Source organism: Primulina eburnea, chromosome 18 (genome assembly GCF_022965805.1).
Source record: "Primulina eburnea isolate SZY01 chromosome 18, ASM2296580v1, whole genome shotgun sequence".
Lineage (NCBI taxonomy): Eukaryota > Viridiplantae > Streptophyta > Magnoliopsida > Lamiales > Gesneriaceae > Primulina > Primulina eburnea.
The window spans coordinates 30,867,031-30,884,296 of NC_133118.1; the positions used below are offsets into that span (position 1 = coordinate 30,867,031).

Here is a 17,266-nt window from a genome sequence, read left to right on the forward strand (position 1 = left end):
TTCACTTCAATACCCATTGATCCCATTATCCCTCTCCGCTCCTCTCCCCCAAATTCGCGCTTCAAGTTGGACAGATTTCTCCGGCGTTCAAGAATCGAGTGGCTTTAAAAAACCCATTGATCCATTATCACTCTCCGCTCCTCTCCCCCGAATTCGCGCTTCAAGTTGGACAGATTTCTCCGGCGTTCAAGAATCGAGTTTTTGAAAAGGTGAGAAGACCCATTCGATGCTTTCCCCCAAATTCAACACAATTTTCAAACCTAACGTTCTTATCGATTATCCGTCTCCACTCCTCTCTCCCTACTTCTCGCATCGAGTTGGACAGATTTCATGGCATTCAAGAATCAACGATTCTTGATTAGGTTCGCGTCTTCTCTTCCTATCACAATAAATTTCTTACTTCGAAGCTTTATATTAAACTTCAGTGTTCGCATATTCTGATCATCATGTTGCAAAACTTCTGAAGCTGATCATTACACCGAATTTTGAACTTTTAATTTTGTTTCTGGTATTCAGCATTGTGTTTAAATTTTTTGTGGACCAATAGCGATGGAGTTCTGTAATTAGATGATTTTTTTTTCTCAAATTTATCGATGACATACCTGAAATACCGATGAAACACCAGTTAATTGCTTTCTTGAAGATGTTTTGACCTTGTTATGGTGATGTTGCTTGTTTATGTTGATTTTTTTGCAATGCAAGCATGCATCGGTTATTTAATGATCTTCGCTAACGTTCTGGTTTTCATTTTTGATGTTAACTGGCAAATCACGCTTCTTGAGAGGTTTGGAGCTGGCCTTAATGAGGCGTTACCTGCTATGGTATAAAAATTTCATATATCGTTAAATTTATAATGGAGTGCAAGAAAGTATTACAGTTTGCAATAGTTATTCATGATTTATAGAAAATCCAAAATCATAAATTGGAAATCCCTGTGATGTTTATAAAGTATGAAAAGTTTCATATATCATCATATTTATATTGTAGTACTAGAAAATATTTCATTTTGCTATCATTATTGATGACTAATGTAAAAAAATATCATAAATTGGTTTGGTTTTTTTAATGTATTCTTGATAAAATTCGATGTGTATTGCAGGATACTCAGTGGGTCTTTTATTATATCCTTACAAATAGTTATTTTATCGCAATTTTGTTTAATTTCACAATGTTGTACTTTTCTGTTGTCAAGAATGACGGTGCTTGATTAGGTTCGCGTTTTCTCTTCCTATAACAATAAATTTTTTACTTCGAAGCTTTATATTAAACTTCAATATCCACATATTCTTGTTCCAAAACTATTTAAGCTGATCATTACACCGAGTTTTGAACTTTTAATTTTGTTTCTGGTATTCAGCATTGTGTTGAAATTTTTTGTGGACCAATAGCGACGGAGTTCTTTAATTAGATGATATTTTTCTCATATTTATCGATGACATACCTGAAATACCGATGAAACACCAGCGAATTGCTTTCTTGAAGATGTTTTGACCTTGTTATGTTGATGTTGCTTGTTTATGTTGATTTTTTTGCAATGCAGGCATGCACCACCAGCGAATTGCTTTCTTGAAGATGTTTTGACCTTGTTATGTTGATGTTGCTTGTTTATGTTGATTTTTTTGCAATGCAGGCATGCATCGGTTATTTAATGATCTTCGCTAACGTTCTGGTTTTCATTTTTGAAGTTGACTTGCAAATCATGCTTCTTGAGAGGTTTGGAGCTGGCCTTAATGAGGCGTTACCTGCGAAGGTATAAAAATTTCATATATCGTTAAATTTGTAATGGAATGCAAGAAAGTATTACAGTTTGCAATAGTTATTCATGATTTATAGAAAATCAAAATCATAAATTGGAAATCCGTGTGATATTCATAAAGTATGAAAAGTTTCATATATCATCATATTTATATTGTAGTACTAGAAAATATTTCAGTTTGCTATCATTATTGATGATTAATGTAAAAAAATATATCATAAATTGGTTTGGATTTTTTTAATGTATTCTTGATAAAATTTGATGTGTATTGCAGGATACTCAGTGGGGTTTTTTTTATATCCTTACAAATAGTTATTTTATCGCAATTTTGTTTAATTTCACAATGTTGTACTTTTCTGTAGTCAAGAATCGACGGTGCTTGATTAGGTTCGCGTCTTCTCTTCCTATCTTAATAAATTTTTTACTTCGAAGCTTTATATTAAACTTCAGTATCCACATATTCTTGTTCCAAAACTATTTAAGCTGATCATTACACCGAGTTTTGAACTTTTAATTTTGTTTCTGGTATTCAGCATTGTGTTGAAATTTTTTTTGGACCAATAGCGACGGGTTTCTGTAATTAGATGATTTTTTTTCTCAAATTTATCGTTTACATACCTGAAATACCGATGAAACACCAGCGAATTGCTTTCTTGATGATGTTTTTACCTTGTTATGTTGATGTTGCTTGTTTATGTTGATTTTTTTGCAATGCAGGCATGCATCGGTTATTTAATGATCTTTGCTAAGTTTCTGGTTTTCAATTTTGAAGTTAACTAGGAAAATATGCTTCTTGAGAGGTTTGGCGCTGGCCTTAATGAGGCGTTACCTGCTAAGGTATAAAATTTCACATATCATTAAATTTATAATGGAGTGCAAGAATGTATTACAGTTTGCAATAGTTATTCATGATTTATAGAAAATCAAAATCATAAATTGGAAATCCCTGTGATGTTTATAAAGTAAGAAAAGTTTCATATATCATCATATTTATATTGCAGTACTAGAAAATATTTCAGTCTGCTATCACTATTGATGATTAATGTAAAAAAATATATCATAAATTGGTTTGGTTTTTTTAATGTATTCTTGATAAAATTTGATGTGTCTTGCAGGATACTCAGTGGGGTTTTTTTTATATCCTTACAAATAGTTATTTTATCCCAATTTTGTTTCATTTCACAAATGTTGTACTTTTCTGTAGTCAAGAATCGACGGTGCTTGATTAGGTTCGCGTCTTCTCTTCCTATCAAAATAAATTTGTTACTTCGAAGCTTTATATTAAACTTCAGTATCCGCATATTCTGATCATCATGTTCCAAAACTTTTGAAGTTTGAACTTTTAATTTTGTTTCTGGTATTCATCACTGTGTTGAAATTTTTTGTGGACCAATAGCGACGGAGTTCTTTATTTAGATGATTTTTTTCTCAAATTTATCGATGACATACCTGAAATACCGATGAAACACCAGTGAATTGCTTTCTTGAAGATGTTTTGACCTTGTTATGTTGATGTTGCTTGTTTATGTTGATTTTTTTGCAATGCAGGCATGCATCACCAGCGAATTGCTTTCTTGAAGATGTTTTGACCTTGTTATGTTGATGTTGCTTGTTTATGTTAATTTTTTTGCAATGCAGGCATGCATCGGTTATTTAATGATCTTCGCTAACGTTCTGGTTTTCATTTTGGCAAATCATGCTTCTTGAGAGGATTGGAGCTGGCCTTAATGAGGCGTTACCTGCTAAAGTAAAAATTTCATATATCGTTAAATATATAATGGAATGCAAGAAAGTATTACCGTTTGCAATAGTTACCTGCTAAGGTATAAAAATTTCATATATCGTTAAATTTATAATGGAATGCAAGAAAGTATTACATTTTGCAATAGTTATTCATGATTTATAGAAAATCAAAATCATAAATTGGAAATCCCTGTGATATTCATAAAGTATGAAAAGTTTCATATATCATCATATTTATATTGTAGTACTAGAAAATATTTCAGTTTGCTATCATTATTGATGATTAATGTAAAAAAATATATCATAAATTGGTTTGGATTTTTTTAATGTATTCTTGATAAAATTTGATGTGTATTGCAGGATACTCAGTGGGGTTTTTTTTATATCCTTAAAAATAGTTATTTTATCGCAAAATGTTTTCTGTAGTCAAGAATCGACGGTGCTTGATTAGGTTCGCGTCTTGTCTTCCTATCACAATAAATTTTTTACTTCGAAGCTTTATATTAAACTTTAGTATCCACATATTCTTGTTCCAAAACTATTTAAGCTGATCATTACACCGAGTTTTGAACTTTTAATTTTGTTTCTGGTATTCAGCATTGTGTTGAAATTTTTTTGGACCAATAGCGACGGGTTTCTGTAATTAGATGATTTTTTTCTCAAATTTATCGTTTACATACCTGAAATACCGATGAAACACCAGCGAATTGCTTTCTTGAAGATGTTTTTACCTTGTTATGTTGATGTTGCTTGTTTATGTTGATTTTTTTGCAATGCACGCATGCATCGGTTATTTAATGATCTTCGCTAACGTTCTGGTTTTCATTTTTGAAGTTAACTGGGAAATCATGCTTCTTGAGAGGTTTGGCGCTGGCCTTAATGAGGCGTTACCTGCTAAGGTATAAAAATTTCATATATCATTAAATTTATAATGGAATGCTAGAAAGTATTACAGTTTGCAATAGTTATTCATGATTTATAGAAAATCAAAATCATAAATTGGAAATCGCTTGTGATATTTATAAAGTACGAAAAGTTTCATATATCATCATATTTATATTGTAGTACTAGAAAATATTTCAGTTTGCTATCATTATTGATGATTAATGTAAAAAAATATATCATAAATTTGTTTGGTTTTTTTAATGTATTCTTGATAAAATTTAATGTGTACTGCAGGATACTCAGTGGGGTTTTTTTTATATCCTTACAAATAGTTATTTTATCGCAATTTTGTTTCATTTCACAAATGTTGTACTTTTCTGTAGTCAAGAATCGACGGTGCTTGATTAGGTTCGCGTCTTCTCTTCCTATCAAAATAAATTTGTTACTTCGAAGCTTTATATTGAACTTCAGTATCCGCATATTCTTGTTCCAAAACTATTTAAGCTGATCATTACACCGAGTTTTGAACTTATAATTTTGTTTCTGGTATTCAGCATTGTGTTGAAATTTTTTTTGGACCAATAGCGACGGATTTCTGTAATTATATAATTTTTTTTCTCAAATTTATCGTTGACATACCTGAAATACCGATGAAACACCAGCGAATTTCTTTCTTGAAGATGTTTTGACCTTGTTATGTTGATGTTGCTTGTTTATGTTAATTTTTTTACAATGCAGGCATGCATCGGTTATATAATGATCTTCGCTAACGTTCTGGTTTTCATTTTTGAAGTTAACTGGGAAATTATGCTTCTTGAGAGGTTTGGCGCTGGCCTTAATGAGGCGTTACCTGCTAAGGTATATAAATTTCATATATTATTAAATTTTTAATGGAGTGCAAGAAAGTATTACATGTTTGCAATAGTTATTCATGATTTTGATATTCATGATTTATAGAAAATCAAAATCATAAATTGGAAATTCCTGTGATGTTTCTAAAGTATGAAAAGTTTCATATATCATCATATTTATTTTGTAGTACTAGAAAATATTTCAGTTTGTAATCATTATTGATGGTTAATGTAAACAAATATATCATAAATTGGTTTTCTTTTTTTAATGTATTCTTGAGAAAATTTGATTTGTATTGCAGGATACTCAGTGGGGTTCTTTTTAAATCCTTACAAATAGTTATTATATCGCAATTTTGTTTCATTTTACAATGTTGTACTTTTCTGTAGTAAAGAATCGACGATGCTTGATTAGGTTTGCGTCTTCTCTTCCTTCTCTTCCTATCACAATAAATTTCTTACTTCGAAGCTTTATTTTAAACTTCGGTGTTCGCATATTTTGATCATCATGTTGAAACACTTTTGAAGCTGATCATTACACCGAGTTTTGAACTTTAAATTTTGTTTCTGGTATTAAGCATTGGGTTGAAATTTTTTGTGGACCAATAGCGACGGAGTTCTGTAATTAGATGATTTTTTTCTCAAATTTATCGATGACATACCTGAAATACCGATGAGACACCAGTTAATTGCTTTCTTGAAGATGTTTTGACCTTGTTATGTTGATGTTGCTTGTTTATGTTGATTTTTTTGCAATGTAGGCATGCGTCGGTTATTTAATGATCTTCGCTGACATTCTGGTTTTCAATTTTGAAGTTAAATGGGAAATCATGCTTCTTGAGAGGTTTGGCGCTGGCCATAATGAGGTGTTACCTGCTACAGTATACAATTTCATATATCATTAAATTTATAATGGAATGCAAGAAAGTATTACAGTTTGCAATAGTTATTCATGATTTATAGAAAATCAAAATCATAAATTGGAAATTCCTGTGATGTTTATAAAGTATGAAAAGTTTCATATATCATCATATTTATATTGTAGTACTAGAAAATATTTCAGTTTGCTATCATTATTAATGATTAATGTAAACAAGTATATCATAAATTGGTTTTGTTTTTTTAATGTATTCTTGAGAAAATTTGATGTGTATTGCAGGATGCTCAGTGGGGTTCTTTTTAAATCCTTACAAATAGTTATTTTATCGCAATTTTGTTTCATTTCACAATGTTGTACTTTTATGTAGTCAAGAATCGACGTTGCTTGATTAGGTTGGCGTCTTCTCTTCCTTTCACAATAAATTTCTTATTTCAAAGCTTTATAATAAACTTCAGTGTACACATATTCTGATCATCATGTCGAAAAACTTTGGAAGCTGATCATTACACCGAGTTTTGAACTTTTAATTTTGTTTCTGGTATTCAGCATTGTGTTGAAATTTTTTGTGGACCAATAGCGACGGATTTCTGTAATTAGATGATTGTTTTTCTCAAATTTATCGATGACATACCGGAAATACCGATTAAACACCAGCGAATTGCTTTCTTGAAGATGTTTTGACCTTGTTATGTTGATGTTGCTTGTTTATGTTGATTTTTTTGCAATGCAGGCATGCATCGTTATTTAATGATTTCAATTTTGAAGTGAACTAGGAAATCATGCTTCTTGAGAGGTTTGGCGCTGGCCTTAATGAGGCGTTACCTGCTAAGGTGTAAAAATTTCAGTTTGCAATCATTATTGATGATTAATGTAAAAAATATATCATAAATTGGTTTGGTTTTTTTAATGTTTTCTTGAGAAAATTTGATGTGTATTGCAGGATGCTCAGTGGGGTTTTTTTTATATCCTTACAAATAGATATTTTACCGCAATTTTGTTTCATTTCACAATGTTGTACTTTTCTGTAGTCAAGAATCGACGGTGCTTGATTAGGTTCGTGTCTTCTCTTCCTATCACAATAAATTTCTTACTTCGAAGCTTTATATTAAATTTCAGTATCCGCATATTCTGATCATTATGTTCCAAAACTTTTGAAGCTCATCATTACACCGAGTTTTGAACTTTTAATTTTGTTTCTGGTATTCAGCATTGTGTTGAAATTTTTTGTGGACCAATAGCGAAGGTTTTCTGTAATTAGATGATTGTTTTTCTCAAATTTATCGATGACATACCTGAAATTCCGATTAAACACCAGCGAATTGCTTTCTTGAAGATGTTTTGACCTTGTTATGTTGATGTTGCTTGTTTATGTTGATTTTTTTGCAATGCAGGCATGCATCGTTATTTAATGATTTCAATTTTGAAGTTAACTGGGAAATCATGCTTCTTGAGAGGTTTGGCGCTGGCCTTAATGAGTTGTTACCTGCTACGGTATAAAATTTCATATATCATTAAATTTATAATGGAGTGCAAGAAAGTATTACAGTTTGGAATAGTTATTTTCATGATTTACAGAAAATCAAAATCATAAATTGCAAATCCCTGTGATGTTTATAAAGTAAGAAAAGTTTCATATATCATCATATTTATATTGTAGTACTAGAAAATATTTCAGTTTGTTATCATTATTGACGATTAATGTAAAAAAATATATCATAAATTGGTTTGGTTTTTGTAATGTATTCTTGAGAAAATTTGATGTGTATTGCAGGATGCTCAGTGGGGTTTTTTATAAATCCTTAAAAATAAATATTTTATCGGAATTTTGTTTCATTTCACAATGTTGTACTTTTCTGTAGTCAAGAATCGACGGTGCTTGATTAGGTTCGTGTTTTCTTTTCCTATCACAATAAATTTCTTACTTCGAAGCTTTATATTAAATTTCAGTATCCGCATATTCTGATCATCATGTTCCAAAACTTTTGAAGCTGATCATTACACCGAGTTGGTATTCAGCATTGTGTAGAAATTTTTTGTGGACCAATAGCGACGGGGTTCTGTAATTAGATGATTTGTTTTCTCAAATTTATCCATGACATACCTGAAATACCGATGAAACACCAGTTAATTGCTTTCTTGAAGATGTTTTGACCTTGTTATGTTGATGTTGCTTGTTTAAGTTGATTTTTTGCAATGCAGGCATGCATCGGTTATTTAATGATCTTCGCTAACGTTCTTGTTTTCAATTTTGAAGTTAACTGGGAAATCATGCTTCTTGAGGGGTTTGGCGCTGGCCTTAATGAGGTGTTACCTGTTACGGTATAAAATTTCATATATCATTAAATTTATAATGGCGTGCAAGAATGTATTACAGTTTGCAATAGTTATTCATGATTTATAGAAAATCAAAATCATAAATTGGAAACCACTGTGATGTTTATAAAGTAAGAAAAGTTTCATATATCATCATATTTATATTGCAGTACTAGAAAATATTTCAGTCTGCTATCACTATTGATGATTAATGTAAAAAAATATATTATAAATTGGTTTGGTTTTTTTATGTATTCTTGACAAAATTTGATGTGTCTTGCAGGATACTCAGTGGGGTTTTTTTTATATCCTTACAATTAGTTATTTTATCGCAATTTTGTTTCATTTCACAAATGTTGTACTTTTCTGTAGTCAAGAATCGACGGTGCTTGATTAGGTCCGCATCTTCTCTTCCTATCAAAATAAATTTGTTACTTCGAAGCTTTATATTAAACTTCAGTATCCGCATATTCTGATCATCATGTTCCAAAACTTTTGAAGCTGATCATTACACCGAGTTTTGAACTTTTAATTTTGTTTCTGGTATTCAGCATTGTGTTGAAATTTTTTGTGGACCAATAGCGACGGAGTTCTTTAATTAGATGATTTTTTTCTCAAATTTATCGATGACATACCTGAAATACCGATGAAACACCAGCGAATTGCTTTCTTGAAGATGTTTTGACCTTGTTATGTTGATGTTGCTTGTTTATGTTGATTTTTTTGCAATGCAGTTATGCATCGTTATTTAATGATTTCAATTTTGAAGTTAACTGGGAAATCATGCTTCTTGAGAGGTTTGGCGCTGGCCTTAATGGGGTGTTACCTGCTACGGTATAAAATTTCATATATCATTAAATTTATAATGGAGTGTAAGAAAGTATTACAGTTTGCAATAGTTATTTTCGTGATTTATAGAAAATCAAAATCATAAATTGCAAATCCCTGTGATGTTTATAAAGTACGAAAAGTTTCATATATCATCATATTTATATTGTAGTACTTGAAAATATTTCAGTTTGCAATCATTATTGATGATATCATAAATTGGTTTGGTTTTTTTAATGTATTCTTGAGAAAATTTGATGTGTATTGCAGGATGCTCAGTGGTGTTTTTTTTTATATCCTTACAAATATATATTTTACCGCAATTTTGTTTCATTTCACAATGTTGTACTTTTCTGTAGTCAAGAATCGACGGTGCTTGATTAGGTTCGTGTCTTCTCTTCCTATCACAATAAATTTCTTACTTCGAAGCTTTATATTAAATTTCAGTATCCGCATATTCTGATAATCATGTTCCAAAACTTTTGAAGCTGATCATTTCTTACTTTGTTTGCCTTCTGATAATATCCGAACTATTTGATCAATCAGATTGGAAACTTGATGATACCGAGTTTAGAAATTCTTGGACTAGAACTTATATCTGGGTAAATTCTTTATTCAATCTATGCTTTCCAATTTGACTGATCTTAAAATTTAAATTTTTCACCTTTCGGTTCTCGCTTATGTTTGCAAACTTGCTTGGATTTTAAAGTGGAACACATGACAGAATAAATGAACTTCACTACTTGCTGTTAGAGAATATGGTGAATTGAAATTTATCTGATGTCTTTGTAAATTCGATAATGCTAAAAACCATGAGCTGTAATTTTTTATTCAGGTGTGTGCTTGGTTTCACCATTAACTTTTGGTTAAGGGATACAAGGGTAGTCCGGTAAGATGTACGGATAGTTGGGTTACCCAAAAGAAACGATGTACAGATTTTATTCTCTAGGAGCAGAGACCCCTAGAGGAAGAGTATGTAATCCTTGCGTCGTGTATTCTCTTATTTTGAACTTTATTGAATTTTATGCTCACTTTAAGTGAACTAGACACTTATAGGTACAAGGAATGAGTTAATTGGCTGTAAAACCTGACAAGAATGAGTTAATTTGTAAAAAGAAAACGTTATGAGTTTCAATGTAGGTTGAACCTTATTTTAGACTAGGTACAGTCAAGTTAACTCTGTCCATCGCAGATCGAAAACTTAGTTTTCTATTTTCCCAGTCAGTTTTAATGTCTTGATTCCATATTCTTGAATTTTCTTTTAGTTACGACCTTAGAACTTTAAGCAGAGCCTCTTAATCTATTCGTGAACTTTTGTTTGTTTTGGTTTGGAATGGTTGTCAGTTGATTGTGGATGGTCATTTATACTTACATGTACATAATGAAATCTTTAGCCTAATATGCATATGAATTATTCAGTCTTTATAACCTTAATTTTTAAAGCCTTGTCATGTAAAATTTTCATATAACATTAAATTTATAATTTTTTTCGAATAGTTTTTTTCAAATGATCAGCTTGTTTATTTTTACCTTTCTATTGATCATCGCAACATAAATTGGATGATAGATAATTTTTCTCATTCTTTTTCAAAAAATAAACATAATTAATATTGAATATTCCGTTCGACTTACGTCGCTAACGGTCCCGTTTTCAGCTTTTTATAGACCATTAAATCACGTGCATTTGTTTTTTTCATTAAATTTTTTCCTTCTCAGATATATCATTTTGAAGTTTAATGAACAAAAAATTGACATTTTGGTCATGAATGACGGTCAACTTTTGCACATTTGTTGTCTGAATCTGAGCAACTCCTGAATTTTTTCACACCGAAACCTTCTATTAAAACAAGAACTTGTGGCCTGGTTATCATACTAATTGTGAGGACTTGAGACATATGCTATAAGTAAATGGTAGACATTTGCTGTAGATTTACTTATGCTTTTGGTGTTTGCCTTTTGATGATATCCAAAGTATTTGATCAATCAGATTTGGAAACTTGATGATACCGAGTTTAGGAATTCTTGGACCAGAACTTGTATCTGGGTAAAGTCTTTATTCAATCTATGCTTTCCCAGGTATTTTGTTTTCGACTTCAATTTTTTTTTTAATTTTTTTTTGAACGACCTTAAATTTTAATTTTTCACCTTCCGGTTCTCTCTTATGTTTGCAAACTTGCTTGGATTTTAAAATGCAACATATGAAAAAATAAATGAACTTCACTACTTGCTGTTACGGAATATGGTGAATGGAAACTTCTTTGATGTCTTTGTAAATTCTATAATGCTAAAAACCATGAACTGTAATTTTTTATTTGGGTGTGTGCTTGGTTTCACCATTAACTTTTGGTTAAGGGATACAAGGGTAGTCCAGTAAGAAGCTGAAGAAGGAGTGTCAGTAGGAGCAGAGGCCCCTAGAGGAAGAGTAGGTAATCCTTGCATCGCGTATTCTCTTATTTTGAACTTTATTGAATTTTATGTGCACTTTAAGTGAACTAGACGCTTATAGGTACAAGGAATGAGTTAATTGGCTGTAAATATTCTTAAATCATTCTTATTCCTTGTGGTAACCAAACAAGAATGAGTTAATTTGTAAAAAGAAAACGTTGTGAGTTCCAATGTAAGTTGAACCTTATTTTGGACTAGGTACACAGTCAAGTTAAATCTGTCCATCGCAGAAAGAAAACTTAGTTTTCTTTTTTCTCGGTTAATTTTAATGTGCTTGATTCCATATTCTTGAATTTTCTATTAGTTACGACCTTAGAACTTTAAGCACAGCCTCTTAATTGATACGTGAACTTTTGGTTGTTTTAATTTCGGATGGTTGTCGGCTGATAGTGGATGGTCATTTATATTTACATATACAATTATGGCATGGTTGATTATACTAATTGCGAGGACTTGAGATATATGCTATAAGTAAATGGTAGACATTACGTTTGTTGTAGATTTTCTTATGCTTTGGTGTTTTCCTTTTGATAATATCCTAAGAATTTGATCTACCAGATTCGGAAACTTTATGATACATCGTCTTTATTCAATCTCTGTGTGCTTTCTCATCTCTTGGTTTTTTGTATTTAAGCCTTCGATTTTTTTATTCTTGAAGTATTTATGAGAAAATTTGATATGTTTTACATTATACTCACCTGGGTTTTCTTTATTATTTTAAATCCTTACAAATAAATTTTTTATTTCATTTTCAAATTTCTAGCTTTAACATTTTTATTTTCTATAAATTTGACGAAAATTGATGTTTAAAAGTTCCTACTTTTACAATTTTTTTAGATTCTAGAAAGTTAATGATTAATGAATTAATGAATATTTACAAGTTTTTTTCCATAATACAAAAATACAATTAATATTCAAGCTTTCCAAAAACTTAAGTTTGTGCATACACATATTTCCAAATTTCATTGTTTCTCATCACTATATAAATGGGACACCGGGAAGATTTTGCTAGAAAACAGAGGAGCCGGAGTTGGCATGTGTACAGGCGGTTGAGGTACTTTCCGAATTCCTCGTATGATAATTTCTTCCATTTTCTACAAATTTCGTGAAATATTTTCGGAATTCAATCGAGTTTTCAAATTGAAAAATTATTGAAATTTCAAAAGAAATTGTTAAAAATAAGGCATTTCTATCATATTGTTTTATTTACACTTTCTGAAACTGATGGGAACTCATCATATTGTTTGTGATGGTAGAGTTTGTATCCTCTTTCTCTTTCAATTCCCAAGTCAAACTATTGGACTGCATTCGGATTTTTTTCTAATTCTTTAAATGGCTTGGTTAAATTTTTACAAATTTCGTCCAGAATAATGGGTTCTATTGAATGTAAAAAGAGAAAAAAGTCGCATGAAACTAATTTGATATTGAAAGACATTATCATTCGTTACTCTTAGATTTAGCTTGACTATGAGAATCGTAGTTATTATATGATTATTATGAGTTTACACATGATTCTAAATAATACGGTCAGTAGGTCTTACGTTTTTCTTTCTCACTTAAAAGATTTCGTCTTTGAAATCTCACATTTACTTATCACAAACACTTGGGATCTGTTTGATATGTATGATAATATAACTAAATGATTAGATATTAGAGTGATTAAAAAATGAGAGATAGTGATAAATATATGATGTTTTGTATGATTTTAAAATTATTAATTAATTTTGTATATTATCTTGAAATGATCAAAATATCCTCTATATGTGTATATAATTACCTAACCTAAATATAACAAACAAAAAATAAATAAATAATAGAGAAATAAAATAATAAATAAATAATTTTAAAAAATATTCAATTAATTTATTATTTTCTTATTATTTTATTACCAATTCATTTCATATCATTAATTATTATCTTTTTTTCCTTGTTAATATTTATTATATGATAATTTCTTATTACTTACAATGACTTTGTTTATTACACATTGATTATTTCTTATTATTTTGTTACTAATTCATTCTTACTTTACTAATTATTCTTCTTACGACTAGTCATTGTTATTATTTATCAAAAAATTATTTCTTTTTATTTATTATTAAATTTTTTTATTATACCAATCCTGATATTAATTTTAAAAATTCATTTTTTATTTTCTAAAATTTATTTTTTATACAATTATTATTCTCGTTATAATTAAAATATATATTCTTTTAATCAATAATTTAATTATAGTTTCATCATTAATTGTAATTATAATTAATCAATAATTTTATTATTAAATAATTTCTTATTAGTTTATTTAATTTTTTATCATTATTTAAATTTTTATTATTGATTTGATTATTTTGAATTTTGAATTTAACTACAGTTTCCAATTTCTCTATTTGTTTTCCTCTTGCGTAAGTAAACAAATGCTGAAAAATCTTAGTTTAATATTATATTAATTTATGAAGGATAAAATAGTACAAATATATGTTGTCATGGATACTGCAAAACTAATCACTTGGCGAAAAAGGGTTGAATTATCTCCATTTTTGTGTGCTAAAAAAAAGCTAAAAATCGTATCAAAACAAATGATTGTCACTGATTAATTATTTATTAATCAATCTTTTATCATTCAAACCAAACTCACCCTTACAAGTTAGAACTATAATCGGAAGACATCGAATGAAATATAATACAATCAAACAGATTTTAATTAAACAAAATCAATCAATCTGAAATATGTTCTTCTGTATCGAGTCTAGTCCACAATCTCTTATCACTGAAATAGATTTGTCGCACAAAATTATCTTCCCAGTTTAGGTGACAGAACTAATCGTTTAGTCTGGGTTTTGGATAGTTAAGAAGCCGAGAAGGTTGAGCAAAGCCCATCAACGCGTAGATCAACCCGGGTAGTAAGAGCTAACAGGTATGGGGCGGGCGTCTTGATCATCATTGGGAGGTCTTTCAGCGCAAGGGGGTGATGTGACTAGGTTGAAGTAGGTATGAGTTGTCAGACTTGATAGTATCAGTGAATAGAAGTATGGACGATCATCTCGTCATGAGTAGCAGCTTGGCACTAAAAACAAAGTTATGATCAACTTCTCTCCTATCAATATCAGGTTTGCTTGATATTAATTCATTCAGACATTTTCAATTAACACGCATACTCTCAAACCTAATTCACCTGGTCATCATCATTGGCGTCGTCTGTGGAAACATAGATCTGAGACGAAGATATGGTTTCCACTCGAAAATAAGCTTGGAGGGACAAGCTGATCTTCTCAGCTATTTATAGGCTTTGCTTCTAACAGTAATATTGAATGTATTTGAATAATTTATATCTATTGGTTTGTCCTGAGTAGCCACGTCGAAATTCATCTGACAATCGTACACTGTAGAATTCCAATATACAGTGTTCCCACTACAAGTTGCAGTATGCTCTTGTACCAATTTTCGGTTGTTTGCTACGCTCTTAACTGATGACGTGTCAAGCTGATTTATCAGTTGACTCTATAGTCGATTCGATGAACTGATAGTGTAACTGATCAGTCTTAACCGATAGTTCAGTTCGCTAAACCGCTTCAGTTAGTTTAATCCGTTCAGTTGCCTTCGATAGTTTAGCGCAATAATTATCAGTCGGGCAACTTCAGTTCGAGTTATTTCAGTTCAGGTTACGTTCAGTTGAGTTGATCAGTTCTGTAATATTCAAACGCTCAATTTGTCAAACTCCGAAATTCTGATTCCAACAATTTCCCATTTTTAGGTGTTTGACAAAACTTAGAATACAATAACTCATATGAATTGAACCTCATAGATAAAATAATCTTTCATTTGCAAATAATCTTTCACTGTACAAATTCGGTTAAAGAATGAAAGAATATGTCTTCTAACCGAATCAAAGAATTCTGCCAAATCAAAGAATAACTGAATAGATACTGTTTTCTAACTGATCTTTATTTCTTAGCTCTTTTATTAGCTAGTTCTTGATCAGTTGGTTGACCTGTCTCTTCTTTGATTGTTCTTGCTGCTCTTCTCCCCCCTTTTGGTTAACACCACCAACTCTATTAGACAGAATACGGACCTCAGAAGTGACTTGTGATATAGCATTTAACATTTATTCCTGCATCAAATCCATTCTCTTTGTCATGGTTGATTGCACAAAATCCATTCGATTAATCAGCATGTCCTGAGTTTGAAAAAGTGATGGAACTGTCACTCGATCCTTCTTCAATTGATCCATTTGGAGAAATAAGGAAGTGATATCCTTAGTAAATGCATACAGTGCAATGCAATGACAAGTAAAGAAGTGGATATAAATTTAATATTATTCAAATCATTACAAATCAATTCGTTTAACTCATATTCACATTAACAATAGCAAAAATCATAAATAAAAAACATAATACATGTAGTTTCCTAATAAAAAATTTAATGCATGTACGCTATTAAATAACTTATTACCATTTCATTATGAACCAATTAATTGTCATATTAGTTAAACAAATATATGCACCAAATTATTCAATTTACATTCTTTCAACTCAAATTTGCACATATTTATCCGATTCAACAACAATTCACACCAACCACTACTTGCCTTTATTTGCACACCAAAAAGATAAACAATGTTACATAAGATAAATATTTTTTGTAATAAAGTCGATTTATTAAAGAACTTTATTACAAAAATAACATGTATGATTGAACTCAAAATATATTATATTTTTTATTCAAATTAAGTGTTTATTGAATTTTTTTAGTCAATGTTTTATTATCTTTTTGTCGATATAATTGTCATTATATATGTGTATGTAAATAATTCTACAAATGTAAATAAATTTTCATGGCATTATTTTTATAATTGAGTATTATTTGATAATATATAATTATGGGAAGACTTAAATAAAATAAAATATATGAGAGTAATTAAAACAATTAATCATTTAATTTAATTTATTTTATTTATTAAAAAAATCAGTGGGAAAAAACTAATGAAAAAATTAATTGATTTTCTACGTATTTATTTCTCATTTTAGCAGCTTTACGACAATATCTTTCTAGTATCATATTATATAATGTAGATAGATGAATGATTCGTTTGTCAACACACTTACAGGCACTACTTATTCAAATTTAGTAATTTTTTGATCAATAATATTTAAATTCACAATTAAATTTTGGATTATAAAATATAAATATAATTTATTTTCAATTCAATTCATTTTATTTAATTTAAAATTGATAAGAGTGATTTAAAATTTACTTTTAATAATTCATCGAATGTATTTAAATAGCTCAATAAATAACATAATTAATTTAATTTAGAATTTAAATGAAATTCCAAGAAAATGATTACAACATGAAAAATAATTGATATTAATATTAAGTAAAGTTAACAGTACGTTTTTTTTTTAAAATTAGCTCAAACATTTAAAAATATGGACGAACTTTTTTGCTACATACAAACTAAAATATAAATATAAATAATAAAAATTACGATGTTCCTTGATAATAAAAATAAGTAAACACGTGAAAGATAACTATGTTCATACACAATTTGAAAGCTCATCATGCATA

General features: G+C 29.7%; 1 protein-coding gene and 1 long non-coding RNA gene across 20 annotated transcripts in view; one reads left to right on the forward strand and one right to left on the reverse strand.

Moving 5' to 3' along the window:
* Positions 1 to 17,266, forward strand: part of LOC140819803 (uncharacterized) — a 19,181-nt gene continuing 1,915 nt past the window's right edge. The window contains exons 1-8 of one of the 19 annotated variants that reach the window (XR_012115279.1): positions 371 to 821; positions 1,631 to 1,750; positions 4,334 to 4,398; positions 4,679 to 4,792; positions 6,846 to 6,945; positions 7,056 to 7,168; positions 7,507 to 7,606; positions 8,370 to 8,406. Coding sequence is in view for 5 of the 19 variants with exons in the window: in XM_073180031.1 (XP_073036132.1) it covers positions 4,237 to 4,398; positions 5,123 to 5,242; positions 6,052 to 6,079; positions 6,909 to 6,945; positions 7,507 to 7,606; positions 8,315 to 8,434; positions 9,163 to 9,180 (585 nt within the window). In the remaining 14 variants the exon portion in view is untranslated. The other 18 variants (XR_012115278.1, XR_012115275.1, XR_012115277.1 and 15 more) reach the window with 18 other exon arrangements.
* Positions 3,131 to 4,430, reverse strand: LOC140819804 (uncharacterized). Its single transcript, XR_012115289.1, has 3 exons — positions 4,312 to 4,430; positions 3,347 to 3,422; positions 3,131 to 3,256 (listed from the first exon to the last, which is right to left on the reverse strand). It is a non-coding gene; the product is annotated as an uncharacterized lncRNA (long non-coding RNA).